Source organism: Ambystoma mexicanum, chromosome 6q (genome assembly GCF_040938575.1).
Source record: "Ambystoma mexicanum isolate Mex_15411 chromosome 6q, UKY_AmexF1_1, whole genome shotgun sequence".
NCBI classification, from domain to species: domain Eukaryota; kingdom Metazoa; phylum Chordata; class Amphibia; order Caudata; family Ambystomatidae; genus Ambystoma; species Ambystoma mexicanum.
This window is the reverse complement of record NC_090937.1, coordinates 1569251678-1569271671: the sequence shown is the minus strand read 5'-3', so window position 1 is coordinate 1569271671 and position 19994 is coordinate 1569251678. Positions and strand designations below refer to the sequence as shown.

General features: G+C 44.4%; 1 protein-coding gene across 9 annotated transcripts in view; it reads right to left on the bottom strand.

Annotated features, from left to right (window-relative positions):
* The window catches only part of DYSF (dysferlin), a 1254081-nt gene that overhangs the window by 762238 nt on the left and 471849 nt on the right, over nt 1-19994 (bottom strand). For all 9 annotated transcript variants that reach the window (XM_069632290.1, XM_069632293.1, XM_069632296.1 and 6 more), the window contains exons 14-16: nt 17519-17587; nt 17290-17333; nt 3832-3914 (exon numbers count right to left, since the gene is read on the bottom strand). In XM_069632290.1, coding sequence (XP_069488391.1) covers nt 3832-3914; nt 17290-17333; nt 17519-17587 — 196 coding nt within the window. The remainder of the gene's footprint in view (nt 1-3831; nt 3915-17289; nt 17334-17518; nt 17588-19994) is intronic.

The window sequence follows — 19994 nt, the reverse complement described above, 5'->3', positions numbered from 1 at the left end:
TTCCTATAGGCGGAGAGGTTCGGGTGGGGTGTCCCACAGTTTAGCATCTAGAACTGAAAAAGAGGATCCTCCTTGCCATTTCTTGTTGAAGTTATGGAATAGTATTAGTGCAGCCCTGCTGGACCTAAGCATTCTGGAAGGAGTGCAGTGATGAAAATTACTTCTGAAGGAGGAAAGCCCTCTTCCGTGGTATGAACGATGGGTGGCGCACAAAGTTTTAAAACAAAGAATGTTTTTGATGGTCCACCAGTGGAGTGTACGTAATACTGGTGTGCTTTGTTCAAATGGCTTCATTCTGAGAAGTATTCTTGCCGCTGCATTTTGAAGCCTTTGATGCTTCCTCATTAGGAGAAATGGTTGAGGAGCACTGAAATGTCATTGCTTTCCAAACAGACTCCTAAGGGTCTAACATTCCAGTCTTTGTGACAGACCCGCTGTCTTTGCACCTGATTGAGTCGCTACTTAATGGGTTCCTGGGCTCCTGCCATAGAAATGTGGCCAGGTACTTAAAACCACTTCTTTTCCACACGTGGACTGTGATACTGTGACAGCTTCACCCTCTTTATCCGTCTACTACCAAAGCAACTTTTATGAAAGCCTAATTTTTACATAAGAAAACCCCTATTTTTCCTCATTCTGGGTCAAGCAATTTCACCTCCCAGAAAAATAGTTTTTATGACATATATTAAAGCAGGGCTTCCAAGGAGCAGGAACGTGACATGTTGCTGAACGATTTTTAACTCATTAATGTATTAAGCGCTTTCTAAATACATGGTCATTGTTTGATTAAAATATTCTATTGCTTTTATTTTATTTTTTAAATATATCTTCTGATCCCTCAATGTTTTCATTAAAATTAGAGGTAAAGTTAGCAATCCATTTCTATGTGCTGTTAGTGCGTGCTTGGTGCGCACGTGCTTGGTGCACGCTGTTCCCACGTGCTTGGTGCGCGCATGCGTTTTACAAATGGAAAGTACATTAGAATTAGAAGCGGAAGAAACAGCTTTCAGGTAATGGAGGATGAAGGGCCCATTTTGTCATGCAGATATTAGTCAAATAAAATTGGTTAAAAAGGTAGTAGTGGATGGTAACATTATTGAGGCATAAGGAATCTACAGAAGAGGGAACCATTTCGGTATATCATATCTCAGTAACTGAGCAAAGACATAGTTGTTGTTAGAATATGAAAAAACACTTTTAAACAATGTCTTTGTTCTGTTTGAAACACACCACGTCCATGTTTTACACATTTTTTATGTTTTGCAACCAAATTTGTGAAATAAAATTCAAAGTGTTGAATTATACTGATGTTTACAGTCAGACTTCTAACGGGAGAATTGTTAAGGGAAATCCGCTTTGAGGATACCCAGACTTAAATAAGAAAGTTTGGTCTCTACAAACCATATCCCTGCAGCTTTTTGGAACTATTTGTATTTGGCTTCTATGACCCCCCACCATAGCTGTACCACAATTGGGGCTCCATTATCATGTGTTAGTAGCCCCAAGAACAATGCCACCTAGACAGCTTCACTTCATCCCTCATAGAGCCTTCTGGGGGAAGACCCCTCTGTACAAATGCCTCTGGCCCCGCAAAGACTCTGGCGAGGACCCCTGCAAGCAATGAATTGCAGCTTAAACAGGGCGGCATCCAGGACCCCCGCCAAGGACCACCATAAAGAGCTTCAAAACACTCTATTGCCACCCCCGGCACAAATGTGCATCACTGGACTCTAGCAAACTAAAGGATTTTTGCCCAGTTGCAGACCTGGCACGACACAATCCAGGCCTATACTGAGTCACCTTCCCCCCACTGACACCTCCTACCACCTTGGACCATGCCACTCGGGCATGCACCCACACAATGCTACAGCTTGTATTCCAGGTTACCACTCAACATTCCACTTCGCTCCCTATATTCAAAAATTAGGAGATTTCCCAAAATCCGAAAATTGGACCAGGCCTCTAATCTTTGGCCTTAAATGTTTCCAGCGAGTGATCACTCACCTGATAGAAATACATTGGACCTCATTATAAGGTTGGCGGTAGCCGTGCCGGTAAATACCAGCACGGCTGCCTCTGGAGTCAGATTTTTACCGGCCCCCGGCAATGGGGATGTACCGGGGCATTCCGGCCCCAGGAATTCCCCTTCGCCGGGTGCAGTTAAAAATTACTTCCCATTCCCATTGAGTCCGACAGGAGTGGGGAGGCCGGTAGCGCCGGCACTGTTAATAACGGTGCTGTGCTACCATGTAGGTATGCTCATGGGTGCTGTTCCGCCCAGCAGGTCGGACCTGCCAGGCTGACAGGCACCCACGAGCAGACCTCGTAGTTTGCCGGTCCAATAACAACTGTACTGGCAAGCTTACCGGTACCGATGTTACCGGACCGGCAACCTTGTAATGAGGCCCATTGACTCCTGGAACAAACCATAAATACCTTTACAATCTTCGTTCCTTCAGCTCCAACTGTCTGGATGGCGTAGCACACCTCTACGCAAAGGCCAGAGCCAAGCAACATGGATTCCTCCCACTCCATAGTGTATATACCAAGATAACCTGCTTCAAGTATGAAGGACCAAGTGCAAACAGAGTCAGACACATCTCCTTAATAGCGTCCTGCCCATGGGGGTGGCTCGCCACATGTTGCCGGATATGATCCCCCACCATTGGCTAAGCTGCCTCGGGCTGATGGGTGGAAGCGCCAAAGGTTTCAGACCCCGCCCTCGGGTGCAATGTGAGTATACCTTTGGTTTAGTCGTGATCATGGTTTGAAGCCTGCTGTGACGACTTGGTGCCACTGTGGGTGTGGATCTATTGAAGCAAGGCCTATGAGACATGAGAGTGACTTCCCCTCAACCTGCCTCCCAGACCCTCAAAGGCCAAGCCCCTAGGGAGGAAAGCAGATCAGATCTATAGGCGCTCTGAGATGAGGGTAGGTTTTCAACTGTGGCTCCTCCGTGACCAACGCTAATGACGGGGCTGTCGGTATTCTCGGCATCCTGCTTGTAACATGATAAGGTGGCATGGGATGTTGCATCATACTGCTTGCTTTACCATTATCTACCTGGGCAACAGTCACCTTACCCTGTTAAGAGGGCAGAGAGGTGTTCCATCAGGGGTGTACAGTCGGCTTACATTGGCATGTCTACTTTGGGCACATGCTGGGTCGGACTGTGGCATAAAATTGTCTCGGGCACCAATGAAAAAGTGGCCCACAGTTGCAAATAGCAATTAATTCCTTTTTTGACAGACTATTTAAGTAGTACCCATGGGGGAGGTTTTTGGATAAAATGTGGTACAAATTGTGCATTTGAATGAATATGTATTCAGTAACACTGATAAAAACAACTAGACGCATAGTGAAGTAACTCATCAAACTAGCCTACATGGGCCAGAAATGTGGCCCACTTAGACCAACAAGAACTATCCTGCACTAGCATTTTGTGTTTTTGGTTTGGGCATTGCCCTATTGCCCAATAGTCCAGTCCGAGCCTGGGCACAGGTCCATTTTGATGGACGGAGTGGCATTTAAGTATTTACTTATTTGGGTGTTGTGTAGAGTGCCACAGATCACTTTCCTGCTGCTTCAAAATGTTTGCTGACCTATAAACCCTCCCTCATTGGATAGGTCCACCTGTCAGTTCCCTTAATTAAGGACACAAAAGAGGAAGATAATGGACCCTTAGTTGCCAAGAACCAAATGCACCCAACACCACTAGCATGGCACACATTTTAGTAAGGCACGAATAAGCCCATCGTTATTCGACCAGCAACGCTGGAACCAGCGGCACCCACAAGCAGTGCACTCAGGGAGCCCAATGCCATGACATACCTTCAAGTTCTCCTCCAGGCGCCGACATCTTGGACATGCAGAGGTAAGATGTGCCGATGACGTCATTATGACTCAGGCGATCCCTAGGGCCAACAAAGATGGAGAACAAGGCTATCACTTTATGTATACAATGAAATGATGTGTTAGCCAAGACTTCGATATTCACTCTTCGTGTTGTTCTGGCACGATTCTTTATTGATCGAATGTACCTTTTTGTTTTATTTTATATTGAGTTACAGTTTTACAAAAGATGCAAACAACTACCCTCAGATACCAGAGCACACTCCAAAGGCCATCTACCAATCTTCAATACATAACACCCACAGAAAGGACAAAGCCCCTCGTTCAGCGTCCCATCGAGGGCGAAGCCAGACATTGAAATTAATCTCTTAGTAACGCCCAGGAATCAGAGGTCATACGGCGCATTTTAAGTATAAGAGCCAATGGAGTCCTCTCCATGTCTGGCTGCACTGGGTTCCAGAGTTTCAGACCAGCAGCAAAGAAAGACCAGTGCATGCTTTTACTTTTCATGAGCCTGGGTCACATCGGCAGTAATGGGGATTTATTTCTCAATGCCTCCATTCTTGCACAATGAACCATTGCATCATTATTATTATTATTATTATTATTATTATTTTTATTATTATTATTGTATTTATTGAGTGCAGACCTAGCTTTGAGAAGAAACGAGTGCTTTGCAGAGGTATACAACAGTACAGATGCATATTGGAGTGATTTACAGAGGTATACAACAGTACAGATGCATATCAGAGCACTTTACAGAGGTATACAACAGTACACGTGTATTAGAAAATGTCTCACAAGTTGCGCCCTCCCCCACGTGTATGTTGGAGGTGTTTTAGCATACATACATATACATCCAATTTCTGTTTATAGAGACAGGTAACCAGAAGCTATATAAATAAGTATAGTCTCCGTCAGATAGTTTTAGAGGTTTATTCGCAAACACTACACGCCAACACTGTCGCTTCCGTGCTGCAATTCGGTTTTCAGTTCTGTAGCTGCTTCTCATTAGCCGCTTTAATGCGTGTCTGAGTGCTGTCTCCAGCACGTCCGTCAGTCGAGTGACTCAAGGAATGTGTGTACAGATCCATAACATAGCACTTTACAGAGGTATACAACAGTACAGATGCATATCAGAGCACTTTACATAGGTATACAACAGTACAGATGCATAACCGATAGCTTTACAGAGGTATACAACAGTACAGAGGCATAACCGAGCACTTTACAGAGCTATACAACAGTACAGATGCATAACCGAGCGCTTTACAGAGGTATACAACAGTACAGATGCATATTGGAGTGCTTTACAGAGGTAACGAGAACAGATATGCAATGGGGGTAAGATACAGAGGGGCATAGAGGAGGGGGCGGTAAGGAGTGGGGCGGGTGGCGCTTGTGACGTTGTGACACCCTAGGTGTTGGCTGTATTCTGAGAAGTATATAAGCCCACTATGTTCAGTATAAACACTCATCTCTACCAGAGGCAGGAACATAGTGAAGAAATCCTGGTCATCCCCTTGTTCAGGCAGCTGCACCTCTCATACTTGCAAGTCACACAAGCTTGATATTTTGTGGACCCTCTTCGTATTTGGTTTTCAACATCCACAAAATCCCATTCTTTGTTTGAATTGCGAACTTTTAAATTTCTAAACTTTGAACGAATCAACAGTTGTGCAAAGTTCTCCTTGGTTCCTATACAGCCCAACTCTTATGAGTGTCCCTTTCACTGCACTCTGTAGCAATGATCCTTTTCCAGCGTTCCTCTCCTCTACTAGTGCTCCTTCTGTACTGCTTCTTTATTAATCGCTACCAAGATCCCAGCTACCCTCCGTTTAAAAGTTCTTTTATCGTACCTCGTCCAGCACTCTTATTCACTACAAATGTCCTGCAAACACCAAACTATATGTTATCCCTACTAAAGGCAGTGCAACGAAATTCCACCATCCCCTACCAGTGGTTTACAGTAATCACTTCTATTCCTTTAAGATTGAATAACAGTAGACTGTGCCTGTCTCACGATTCCACGGGAGCAGGGAAATTAGGTGTGCCTTGTCATCAAACAAGAAGCTTTAATGATTATTATTGCACTTCCATAGACACCATTATCGCTCACTCATCCAAATGGTCCTGTCGCCCCCGACGCACAGGTATGATCACTTCCCCACAATGTCATCGAGAGATTAACACGCATGCACTGCTGGCTCATGTGGTAGACATTAGGGTCATAAGCAAGTGGAAGATTGCATGGCTGTCCACAAATGAGGGACTGAACCACCGCAGTTGACTATGCGTGCCCTTATATGGCAGAAGGATGGATCAATTGATCATTTATTGACTATGTGCTTCGTTTTCTTTCAAAGAAGAAACTTCACTGATGGAGACTCCTTGCGTTGGGAATTAAGCTGCCCTTGAACCCCATTCATGCCCTGCCAACATTATCTTGGAAATGATGTGAGCAGATGGTTGACATTATGAAGCACATAACTGGAGAAATGCCCAGATTGTGGCATGTATGTAGGCAACTGGATTGATAATGCAGAACTAAGGGTAGAGCCAGGTGGGGTTGGAATGTACCCAGAGCACTTGATTTATGAAGAACATTAGATATTTGCTTTGCCCTGCATGCTTCCTCAAGAAAATTAATTGTGCTCAATTGTCACTAACGTTGCTGCACCAGCACCCAGAGCTCCTCCCCAGTATTTTATAAAATACCACCATCATCATCAAGGGTTTGACAAACCAGCAATGGAGAGTCACTAAAGCAAGGCCCAAGTACTCTACATTACCAGGCAAAGGAACTTAGTGAAGATCCAGTGGTAAGTGACGGCACCGCTCACATGACTTCTGGAAGAGCAGCAGATGGTTTATGGCCTGTGCCCTTTTTTTCCTTTATTGGAAAACTTTATTGATCCTCACTGAGCCTGCTTTGGGTACTGTCATCATGACAAATTAGATTGTACCCTGCAGAAGTACCATGATGAGTAGGAGCTAACAAGCCCACTTAGCCCTTACACTTCTAAAAACTAAGAGCCAACACAATCATAAAGGCGAAACAGGGACCATTAAGAGATATACCTCCTTTGCCTTTTGTGGCAACATAGGCAGAGGAAAGGGGTGTGAACATGATTCAGTAGCGATGTCCAATCAAGGTTCTATAACAACAGATATACTTTAATAAAACACACCATCTGCAAAATAAGTTAACAGAAAAACACTACACAAAACTGATGAAGGAACAGAGAATATGCAAAAATAGCATGATGCAGCACTCTGGATAATGAATGTGTGGTGTAATGCAAATAAAAACCACAATGTTCTTTAAAAAGGATTTGTTTCTTGGATGCAGAAGGGAATGAATTCCCTATCCAGTCTCTTGGACACAAAACTGGACCAAGGGGGCTGTTAAGAGTTCTTGGTGGTTCAACAATGTGGAAACAGGGGTGTTGGTGCTGCCACCTGATAGTAGTCCCGATGGACCAAACACAAGATTTGAAGGCTATCCTTTTTTCCACTGGAAGCCCATGCAAAGATCTCAGGACCGAGTTAATGTGGGAGCCATATGGAGTGGCAGTGGCCACCCGAGCCATAAGATTCTGCAACAACTCAAGCCGATGAATCAGGCTGATGGGCTGGGCCAGATAGAGGGCGCTGCAGCAATCCAAACAGCTTGCGACAAGCAAGGCAACTACTGCCGGATGTAGGGGGGCAGGCACAAATGGCAGCACCCTGTGAAGAACCTTCAGCAGCAAATGGCCTGTTTAACACACTGCACTCACCTGAGGAGCCATAGAAAGAGAGGATGAGAGATAGACACCAAGATTCTTCACTACCGGGTTTGACTATGTCAGCGGCATTGCTCCAGGCGGGGAGCAGGCGTTGAGCCGGGAGCAAGCTAAAGTTTGTTGATGTTCAAAGAGGTGCAGATCGGGAGGGCCTCCAGTGTGATTTTGTCAGTGAAGAGGCTGGTGACTGGATGTGCAGTTTGAGTCGAATGGCTCAAGTGCAGTGTTCCAAGATTGCGATTCTAAGACTCTTCCATGGTCTGGTCGACTGCTGATGTAGATCTGCAGTGAAGATGCTGATGGTTCAAAAAAGCAGTCAGAGATGGCGTTTGTAAAAATGAGTTTCATGTTTATGCTGGGCCGCTGGCACGCTCAGCTGGAGTGGTGTGATGGTGAATGGGTTTGAGCGTGCAGTTCAGTGTGTTGGAAGTAGCTGTCCCATTGTTCTAGACAGGGAGCAGTGTCGAGCTGGGTTTCAATAGGGGCTCACTGCGTTTCAAATGTGATGCTTGAGAAGGACGAATTTTAAGGGGCACCAGGGATGGATCGACAATTTGTTTGACTGCAAAGATGCTGGAGACTGGATACGTGGCTCCATTTGATAGGTTTGATCAAATGCTTGAGGAGCTGCAGATCGTAAGGGCTACCAAGGTCAGTTCTACTGGGAATGGCAATTGGCAGAACAAATTCTGGGGGTTCGAGCAGTGGTTCAAAGGCGGCATATGCAATGATGAGTGCGTAGTTCAAACCGAGGAATGACGTGCTTGGATAGTGTGCTGCGGAGGTAGCCAGGTTCTCACACATCCAGATGGCGGTTTGAGGAGGTAGAGTGACAACATCATCTCTGGAGGGTCCTTTGGGTTCAAATGCATTGAACTGGCTCAAATCATGGCTCAAATTGGTTGAGCAGTAAGAATGCAGATTTCCTGGCCATCTTGGTCCTCTGATTGTTGTGAGTCCCATTCCAGGGGTTCAAAGATAAGTTTTGGTCCTTTTCTTTGTTCTCCCAAGCACTAGGGAGGCTGGTGCACAACTGCAGATGTCCTACAACGTGGTGAGATCATGGGTGCTGTTGTGATTGCAGAGAAGCAGGTCTTGTCCCAACAGGACTTGAGGAGAACCATCTCTGGTTCCGGAAGTACCTCAAGACCTTCCTCTTTGCTTCTGCTTTCTCTCCTCCTCTCCTCTGCTGATCTCCTGGCTGAATCTGAAACTGCACTGGTTACCTGGCTACCCTCTGATCTCGGGCCCAGGTCTCCTCTCCGCCAGTTGCACACCCGCACTGCCCCCGTGGCAACCCTTGCAATCGGGGACTGTTTCTGTACCCCTATTAGCATTTGACACCTGATGTCTGCACTTACCCTTGCACTTGACCTGGCCGCACTCTTATTTATTTTCTTTATTTATTTATTGTTATCCTATGTACTGCAATGCCCCCTACCCTTTCCCCCTGTATTTCTCCCCTTCGCTCATCCCCTGCACTTGTGCGATCTCAATGTCACTTGGCCTAGTAGGATCACTGTCTGTCTTCCCTCTATTCCCCCTCCCTTGCCTCGTCGCGCCTTGAAACACTTGTGTATAGGCGCGTTATAAATGCCATATCATATCATATCATAACAGCATGTCATTCCCAACTGTCCCAACAGAGGTCGAATGAAATCTTCTTGAAAGGTTGAAGTCCAAGAGTTGATTCAAAGAAGTGGTGTATGACACTTTCTTGTAAAGGTAAAAGTGCACATGTGATTGGACTAAAGATAGCCTGCTTTAGGGATCCAATTCATGTTCTTCAAAGAAGTGGACTTTGTCCTTCTGACATCACACCCAAATTGCTAGAGGAAGTGGAGGTGACAGGAAGGAGAGGCAGAGGCAAAGAGAAACAAGATGGCGGAAACATCTGTCAATTGTACAGGGCTCTTATCTACACCTACCCCACCCTTCCCTTCTTCCCAGTAAGATCAAAGCCCTTTAGGCATGCAGCACCCTGGTGTAAGACCAAGCCTTTTGCAAAAGGTTGTGTCCTTTATTTCATGTTACCAGGCCAGCTTCCTGTGTAGAGGGCTCCCTTGGAAAGGGTGTTGCCTGCCATTACAAAGGAACAAAGAGAGGGAATTCCCCTGGACTACATTCCTGCCAGTAGGTCAAGATTCAGCCTGTCTGGGGAGAATACAAATAACCCTTCCACAGCTGAAATGGGCCTACGGGGTTGATCCATGTGTGATATCAATTTGATGGGGCTGCAATGATTATGAGCAGTGCCATGCACCATGCACCATCTCAGTGTTGGCTTATTTTTAGAGTTGACACTGCCAACAGAATAGGCCACTCATAATCATGATCATTTGCAACAGGGATGCCCTGTAGGGCTGGCACTGCAATCAGGCTACTGATGTGGCAGTGCACAGGTGTACACTATGCTTCTGGCATGGAGTTTATGAAAAGGGAATATGATCAGCAGATTACCCTTTCAGAGATGGAATCACCAGCATAATTTTCTTAAATTCATAAAAATCAGCCCAGGCTGCTACGCCCTTGCTAAATGGCAATCTTTCACAGTCATCATTTAACCAATGTTCACATTATTACAATTTATCACCAACAGCTGGCCAAAGAGAGCTGGAGCATTTCAATGGCAGTGCCCTAAAGCCAAGGTCCTGAAGCTGGGACAGAAGGAGGACGCAATGTGTCAAAGTCATAAAGGATCTGATAAACCCTGAGCTCTGATATGCCTATCCTCATCCAACAGTCAAAAGTGCACCAGGAGTTTAGATTTGTCTATACTTTTCAGGTTCTAGTAAGGGTGTCAGCATCATGACGAGAGAGAGATATATAAGATTAAGGTCTTTTACAGCCTCACCTGGCACAGCGCTTTAATGTTCTTCCTCTGAACTGAATGAATGACTGTAAGGGAGAATTCACATTGCTGTGCTAATTCCTTTCTACCTTAGAGACCACCAGCTCTTTTTTGCTGGACTTTAGGACCTTTAATTTTTATCCTGGAGTGAGTGAGACCTTTATCCCACTCTCTCATGTATTTTTCTGTGATTACAACCCTGTGTTTCTTTTGGTTTTGGAGTCTGACAAACTCCATAGGCATCATCGTTTTGTATTGTGACACACAGCACCTTCAGTGCAGTGGCACAGAGAAGTCCTTTGTATTTCTGCTAAGGTTTAAATACCTTGAGCCTCATTACGAGGTCGGTGGTAAGGGGTTAACAGCAATGGTAAGAGTGCCGTTGCCGTTAAGCCCTTACCGCCGCATTACCAGGTCCCTTAGCGGGTCCAGCTAAGGGACCAGGGAGCTAATAACGGGCGCACTGTTAGCGGGCCCGTTATTAGCTCCATTCCCATTCCCATTGAGCCCTATGGGGGCTCGAATGGGAATGGGGAATGGTTCTCAGAATGAGGACTTACCGGGTCCTCCAAGGTTGGAATGACCCAGTGAGTCCCTATTCCAAAAACCCGGACCCGGAATACGGTAAGGGGGTATGCATGGTGCTAATAGCACCATGGCTACCTCTTACCTCGTAATGAGGCCTCTTGTCTTGGATAAACTACTGTTTCCAAGAGTAGTAAAGTGAAATTGACTTTACTTCTTTTGCTCTTTGTAGACACAGCACACACCATCCTAAGTGGATTGCTGAGGGATCCCCTTTGCCTACCTTCTCGTGTAAACATTTTATGTTACCCTTACTACATTTAATGGCTGGTGGCAGTGCTTTAATTTTCTTACCATTGTGCGTTTGTACCGTAGGCTGAATCCTCAGCTGCAGTGTGCCCATTTTGTCAAAATGTCCCTGGTCTTCTTTTTTCACCATTTCTTGTTTGTAATGTCATTCTTGAGATTTACTCTATGTGCCAAACCAGGTTAGGTCCCTTTGGTCATTTTCTCTTTGGCCGGATTCACGAGGGAAGCCTGCCTCTGGCTCCAGCGTGTCTGACGGGGCAGGAAGCGAGGGAGGCTCCCATGTGCTTAGTCTCCTTGGTTACAGAAATGCATCCGAAGGTGATTGGATGGATGGCTGTCCTTAAAGGACAGCCATCCTGCTGTGTGAGTGACAGCTAGGCTGTGAATGAATGGCAGAAACTTGCATAAAAGCCGAGGTCTTTTGCAAGAAAGTCGGAGTGGACCACTGGACGAAGGAACCAAAGAAAGAAACTGGAAGAGAAGCTTGCCGCACCCTCCTGGACCATTGCTTTGACCAGTGAAGCCCTGCTGCAGTGCTGAAGCTCCATATTTCGAATCGACTAGAGAAGCCTGGAATGGACAACTTCTTCCCTTGGGTTGGTGGAACCAACTGACCCCAAGACGAACTTGACTGGAACCCCTCTTCCTGCTGGCTGTACTTCTTTGCTGCTGCTGGAACTGAGTGCCAGGGGACAGGTACACCAGAATCGAGTGCATCGTTTTTAAGCTGAACCCGAACTCCAGGAAGATCCTACTCGAAGCAGGACTGCCCAAACCTGAACCGCCTCAACAGAGTGCTGGTCCCCAGGAGCAAAGGGGAGCCCATAAGGTGTCCAAGAACCGCGGTGGTGCTATTTGTGAGTAGCTGAAATCACAAAGGTCCGCTGATCTGAATTTTGACCATTGTTGCCATCGAACTTCAAACCGCAATGCAGGAGTCCCCAGACGTCCTCCCTCTTGTGCCGATGACTAAGGCCCAGGAACAACAGGATCTGCAGGACTACAACAGGAACAGAAGCCAGCTGGATCCCTTTCTTCAGACTCAAGGTACTCTGTAACTAGGGTTACTTATCTCTGGTTGTGTTTAGCTTGGTTGTTCTCACTGGAGACTTACGTTTGCTGCCTTTTGCAGAGTTGCTTGCATCTTTGCTTCGCACAAGCCTCCCAGTTTGTGGCCCAACAGTGATTCTTTTTGCTAAAAAACTAGACTATGCTCAATTGACATTGGCTGTTCTAGCACCCTGCAAACTCTTCTACCCTCTGACTGTGTGTTGATCAGCCCCTCAATAAGTCATACATACCTTACTTGTATAGCTGAGAAAGGGTTAACCTATATTTCATTAAGGGATTGTAAAGTACTTACCTGTTTTAAGAAACTTGTTAACCATTGTTTCCTACCCTAACCGTTCCCTTTTTCCACAACTCCAGTATTTCATTTAAGTGTAAAGTGATGTATTAGTGTCCTAACTATTGATGTCACCTCAGGCTGTAGGAAATGTGTGTGTGACATCTCAAAAGGGTATCTACTTACTTAACTGAAACTGAAGGAGTGTATTTTTGAAGTGTATTTGATTGTTGCCAATTGCCCCCTTCTAAAGAAGGCTTATTTTAAAATGGAATGTTAAATTAATAAATAATTATTTAATCAAGAAACCTTGAGTATAAGTGTTATTTGAATACATGTCACTGTGAATCTCTCTGTTGCACCTCTACAGATCACATTGACCCCTCTTGAAATAAGCCTGGCTACTCAGTCACCCTACCAACATGTGTAGTTCAGGCATATACCAAAGTTTACTTTACCTATTGCCAAGAGGACAAGGTTGGTGTAGTCTCCCACAGGGTTACTACATAAAATCTTGCCAAACAGTTACACATAACGCTAGAGTAAAACTATATTGTAAAGACACAGAAACTGGAAAGAAAAGGGCTATGTGCATATGGGGACAATGATATTATGGCCCTGATTCATGGATTATTTGCGCCCAAAAAAATGGGATTTGTGCGCTATTCTGCCCGCAAATCCCTGTTTAACAAATGGGGATTTGCGGGCAGAATGGAGCACAAATCCCATTTTTTTTGCGCAAATAATCCATGAATCAGTACCTATGTCTACTAATTTTCGATCCATTATTATGAAGAACAGGTTTTAGTTCTGTCATGATGATTACTTGACTAATAGCCTTGTTAATAGAAAATTAAAAAAAAAAAAAAAAATTAAATGATTTTGTTTACATTGCGATTCATGCCGGACCAGCCTCTAAGCACAGTGCTGGGACTGGCTACCGAACCCCTTGCTGCTCAGGGTAGTCTTGCTTACAAGACCCGAGTGTTGCCTCTGAGCTGTCCTTCCCGGTAATAGCCCTTGTCTTCGAAAAAGAGATTATCGTCTTTGAACGATTCATGTAATCCTGTCATCACCTCCAATGCTGCCTGTGAAGTTACAGCTGTCTAATTTGAGAATCAATATCAGAATGGATGTTGATTCTAAATCCCATGCTAAATCCAATCCCACGGGAGAAAGGATAGGTCAGGGGCAACGTGTTTGTCTTGGAAGCAAGACAACACAGTGCAACACAGGTTTGAATCCTGATCCTGCGTTTAGAAAACACTCCTGGTATTAAGTGTGTTATTAATGAACAATTATAAAAAATTATAATTATGCCACCAGATTGTACAGAGGGCACGTCTACAAATTTGTCCTCACTGCAGCCAGATGGGTGGAGAATACTCTCAAATTATAGTCTTTTGACATTATGCTTTAGAAAAATTGTCTAACCTCTCACGGTCTAGATCTCTGGCTCCTTAAACTTTCTAAGCAGCTGTTAGGGGTCGCATCACTTTGGGTACTGGTCGTCCGAATATAAAGTCCTCCTACTCTCTCCCTCGCATCGACTGTGCAGCTCTTCAGATGCAAATTTTGTCTAAGACGCTTCACCAAGCACCATAGAAAAGTGAGTCAAACCTACTCTTGGTTCTTCACAAAAGAAGAAAACTCCAGAGCGCAACTCTGGCCCTTAAACATCTTGTGATCGTGTAACTTGTGACAGTACATCCGACTCCCTCTACGTTCCTTAAAGAACTGAATTGAATGCTGATCAACAAATCTCCTCTTAAGTACCTGAGAAGTGAATGTTCTTGGTGAATTTAATGGTTCCACACCAAATCACCTCCAAGCTCTATCTAAAATGAATATCAATAACTCCCCAACTTTGAATTATCTGTCACTAAGCAACAAGTGAACATGAATATTTCCCCACTTTAGCCTCTATGGTTTCTGTAGCGCTTGTCATGTGGACATGCATGTTATCAGGGAACCGTTAAGCATTCAAGACGGTCATACAATGCAAAGACGACCAAGACGCTAGAATTAATGCCATGTGTTGTCCTGCATCCATTATAGTAACATAACAATATTTTGTCTGTCGCGTTTTGATCCTTTGAGCACATTCCGCGTATAATATTCTAGTATGGTAACAATGGTGTACAGTGGGCCCCAAAGGCCCCCGCTGTGCATGGAGTCCCTCCACCCCATTTCCTACAGGCCTTCAGCAGTCCTACTTTAGAAAGAAATAATTTCTTTATGAAGTCATGGGTCGGGCCAAGGCCGAGCTTCAGTGGCGGGCTGGCACCTTAAACGCTGGTAGATAAGAACTGTGTGTGATCAGCAGAGACGTTACTGGTGGGGGTTCAGAACACAGGAAGAGACTCCATCGCAACAAGGGTGTTGAAACCCAATGAGGCCACATTCCTGAAACTCAACACCAATGACTCATAAAATAAAGGAGCATAAAAAGTATCAATTAATAAGCCACATTGATCATTAGGAAATCAATGTAGAAAGGAGGCAAATTTAAACAAAAGAAACTAGGAGAACTGAAGAAGCACGGTTATAGAATTTACTAACATAAATGTTTTGGAGAACTCAAAATGCCCTGATGAAGAGTTTATAGCTTGAAACACATGGATTGGGAAGAACTTAATGTAGGTCACGATAAAAACAATATATTTATGGCAAGCAAGTATTTAAGTCTTTTTTATCTAAAAACTAATACTAGACAGAAGCATGTGCAGCTTCAAGAATCTAGAATTTTGAATTAAGCATAAATTCATGTCCGCTAGTGTTCCCACTATACAAATTACTCAGACTTGAAATGCCTTTATTATATCAGGCCCCTTCTCTATAAATGCTTTTCTTGCACCACTCCACTATGGAATCTTTTTCAACGCAGTGAGAAGCTGATGAATTTAGCCACTCCCTGACCAAGGCAATAACTATCAAATTCAACTTCTTACATCATTTCTTCAGTTTATTCCTCCCATTAGAAGAGGGGTAGCAGTGGTTGGTACCCTGATGAATTTCTGCCTGGAAAAGTTTCATTCATTTTAAAAAGAGATTCTATTCAATTGGTCTTTTGGTATTGCGTTGTTTTATCAACAGTAATCACTTTGTGGTAATGTACTACAAAGCAATTACTTTGAAATGTCTTTATATTTATTTGTTCGGTAAGGGGTACAAATGGGGTGAGGAGGGGTTTGAGTTAGGGGCAATAATGAAGGGGAAGTTGGGAGGGGGAAAACTCAAATAAAAATAATTCGAAGAAAGATTTCAAAGTAATTACTTCACAGTAGATTAACACAAAGTAATTGCTGTCAGTGAAATGACTTGTTTGTTTTATGTTCTTCATATCACATGATCAAGAAGCAAGATTTCCAACTAGTATCCCTCATGACAACTATTCCCAACTCATAGGTGACACTTGGTAGGGTCCTTGTTTCCATTGTTCCTGTAAGGTGAATAGTAGGATTTCTATCTGGGCGCCCAAACTTAAACCTCGGTCCCAAAGTGATAGCATTAGACTCTTTCCATGTATCATGCCAAGCGCCAACAGGGTTGGCCTTTTAGCAGAACTGCAGGTTTAATAAAAAACGGGCTGGGGAAAAGAGGGTATATTGCAACAAACACATTACCGAGATTTAAACAAAGACAAACATCTGATTAAATAGCCATTGAAAGCTAAAGCGAAAATCAGTGTTGCGAGATGCACCCCTTTAGGGACCCACCTCAGCCCAAGGCATGTGTATGTCTCTGGATGGTGAGAACCCTAGAGACCCCAGACTACAATGTGTATGTGGCCACCTTCTGTCGTTATATATGGGGAAAAATAAGCCTCTAGGTCCTAGTTCAGCAACGTGCGACTCTCCACTCTCTTTGTCGTACAACTCCCACAATCCCTTACCACTGGCTCTAGGAATTATAACCCAAAACAACCAGAGAGCTAGAGGCCGACCACCCTGCCTCGAGTCCTCTCCACTACATAGACTTCCAGAAGATGCATGGTACATCACCGGGGAGCGCACGGTAGCTGTGTGTCTGGTAGAAGCGGAAGTACCTTCAGTTCGGTTAAGGAGAGTGAGTCAATTTCTTACAGTCGGAAAAACCTTCTATCCAATCAGTAAAGTCTCAGGAGGATAGCTCAAGGGCAATGTGCTCGCCTTGGAAGCAAGACGACATGGAGCAACACAGGTTCGATCCTCGGGTCTGTGCTTAGGAACCTCTGGGTATTAAGCGTGTTAAAAATAACCTATACTATCATATATAAGATCAAAGCACACAACAACCAACCACCTTGTATAACCAGAGCCTTTTCACAATTATCTGTTAGCTGCTTAAGTTTATATTTTATTGGAGTCCCAGTGGATTTTCCTCTCAAAATCCTGCTGGCTCAAAACTAATGCAACTGGTTCCTTCGCCTATTAAATGACGATTGTGTTCTTGCTGGGACCTCTATCCCAGAGGCCATATTATGTCACGTGCACCTGGCAGCATGCACTCGTGTGTTTGGAATGTATCCTTCATACACTCTTTTGCTCCTAGTCCAATGTGTACAATTCCAGGAGCCCCCCAGCCCAGACCACTTGTTTTTTCTTAAAGAGTTCTTATTAGATTCTGAGTTCACTCACCAGTCTGTTACCCGCACTCTGATTTTCTCACACATGGATGGGAACTGAAATGAAACAGGAGAACACATCTAGTGAACTTCTCTTATACTATACTAATAATATCTTGTCATTTATATAGTGCTCTTACCCAAAGCGCTTTACATAGAACATATGTACATACATTATTATTACCCAATCGAAATTGGTACTACTGTTCAGATACGTAAAATAACCATGTTGATGTCCTTACTCGGATGGGCAGTGTGATACTCTGGTTCCATTGGGGGTTTGCATTCTTCTCCATGATTTTACTGCAGAGCTAAAATGAATAGAATATTCTTTTTAATACATTAGACACATTTACCTTAGTACTGTGATTTTTTTTAAAAAATCTGTGCTTCAATGCTACTGTTGAATGATTCGAAAAATGTCTCGAAAGATACTTGAGAGACTTGAGAGACATCTTATAATTTAATTCTCTTCCAAATCATCCATCAAACAAGTTCAAATGGATGGACAAAACAATGCACATTGATTTTTAAGATGTAATATTCATCGTATGCTTCACACCAGCTGAAAGAAATGACAGATTAATTAATATAGTTATTAAAAACAAAGGAATGCAAGAAAATTATATTGATATTTTATTGAGGTATTGAAAACGGTTCATGTATCAGACTTTAGTGGGGCTTCTCATCTTTACTCAGGAATAGGCCTGGGGGAATCTTGTATCATCCGGTTTCCAGAACCGAAGAAAGCGTAATGTTACTGGCTATCGCTTTGCACAGCTTCTAGCATTTTTGGGCAACCTATTGGCAATGCGGCCTGCAAGAAGAGGGGTAGAAAATGGTTAGAGAGGAGCAGGGGAAGGGATAAATTGTGTGTGTTGATATGTCGTCTGCACATGGGAAGAACCCAGTTTCTGTGTGTTTGTCAACTTCTTGATATTGGTGTTGTGGGAGTGTCTGATGCCAGAAGTCCCCAACTTACAACTCCAGCCCTTTGCTAATAGCCTCATTTCTGCCACGGCATGAATGTAATGTAAAGTAAAGTGGTCTTTTATCGCAGCTGTCTGCCAATAATGTTGGCCTCACTGGACGCAGCTCTGAAAAGGAGGGCCGGGTGCGAAGGCCGTGTAGCAGGAAGGCAGATGCAGAAACCTTTGGTGTTGATGGAGGAAAGTTGGAAGTACCTGTTACCTGTGTACTGATACGAACATTCCTATTTTGTTTGTATTGCATTGCTAGTGAGGGACTGTTTGTAATGACACCTGTTGCGGTACCTACGCGCCCCGTTGAATTAAAAGGATTTGTCCTTGAGAGTTAAGGTGACGTTAGAGATCTTGCGTCGCACCAGGTTTAGCTATTACAGAGATTTAGAGCTCCTCCACTCCGTATGTGACAATATGTATTGTGCGAGGACACTCGAATATACGGAGGACTTCTTTGTCCAGGAGGGATTCATCCCTGTGAACATCAGCTTCTTCATGCATTATGCAGTGACCTATGAGCTAACCATGTAGCCTGGATTTGAAAAAGGCAGCTCTGCCGAAACATGTGTCATCCACAAAGGCTCTAATATCACAAAAATAAAAGGAATTTATAACTCTGATCATAACTACTTGCCTATTCCATTATTTTTCGGCGCACTACGAAGGTATAGCTCAACACAACCAATACCTATTTTGTTTGTAGTTGGTACAGACCAGGCCGGTTAGCCATTTAAAATAATTTTCTTGGTGTCCTAACCCCGACTGCAGACACGTTCCAACCACCCTGCCCAGACCCACTTCATTTCCAACCCTCCTACCGCCTCCAAGCCCACCCCCTCTCCTAAGGGGCTACAGCCTCTCGTCGTGTTGGGCCTGGTCCCCGGTCTCCACGCTGCTTCATCACTTGACTTTTCACCCACAGGTGAGTGCTAAGGCCCTTGAGACGGATTTGGGCCCATTTAAATTCATTTTCTTGGCCCCATTGCCCTGACTACAGCCTCGTTCCAACCACCCTCCCTGGACCTGTTTCATTTCATTTACAACCCTCCTCCCGCTTCCTAGCCCACTCCCCTCTCCTGATTGGCTAACCCCCCATTTAACAGTCCCTTCCAGGGCAGCCTTCTGCCCGGCAGCCACTGCGGCTAAGCGGCCCAAAGCAATGGTCGGCTCAAACAATGGCAGCTCCAAACAGTGTCTGCAGGTGTCAGCAGGCGGAAGCCAGTGACCAGCTATCAACCAGTAGCAACCACCAAAGTAACTGTGGCATGGGTGGGGAGTAGAGCAATCACTTTACTCCAGAAAGCCTTGCCACTCTCCATTACCTTACCTAAGAGCATAGCTTCCGAGGCGAACATCACCTACATCGCTCTATTAGGGAATACTCAACACTAGCAATCACCATTATAAATCCACTCTCAAATATAGGTTTTATATATTCTAAAACCTGCTGCATCATGAAACCTAGGCCTTCTTCCCCTAAACAGGCCTCTCAGTCTAGGCACAGTCTCCGTCCTTATATCTGGTCAACATACCATTAACCATTAGCCTGGGTTGCACCCAGACAGATTTGTGAATGCTAACAATTACCAAACTTAGATAGAATTGTGAATATTAGCAATTCCCCACACTTGGATCTGTGAATGTTAGCAAATGCCACACCAAGATAGAATTGTGAACATTGGCTGACGTCGCATCCACACAGAATTGTAAATGTAAGCAATTGCCACACTTAAAT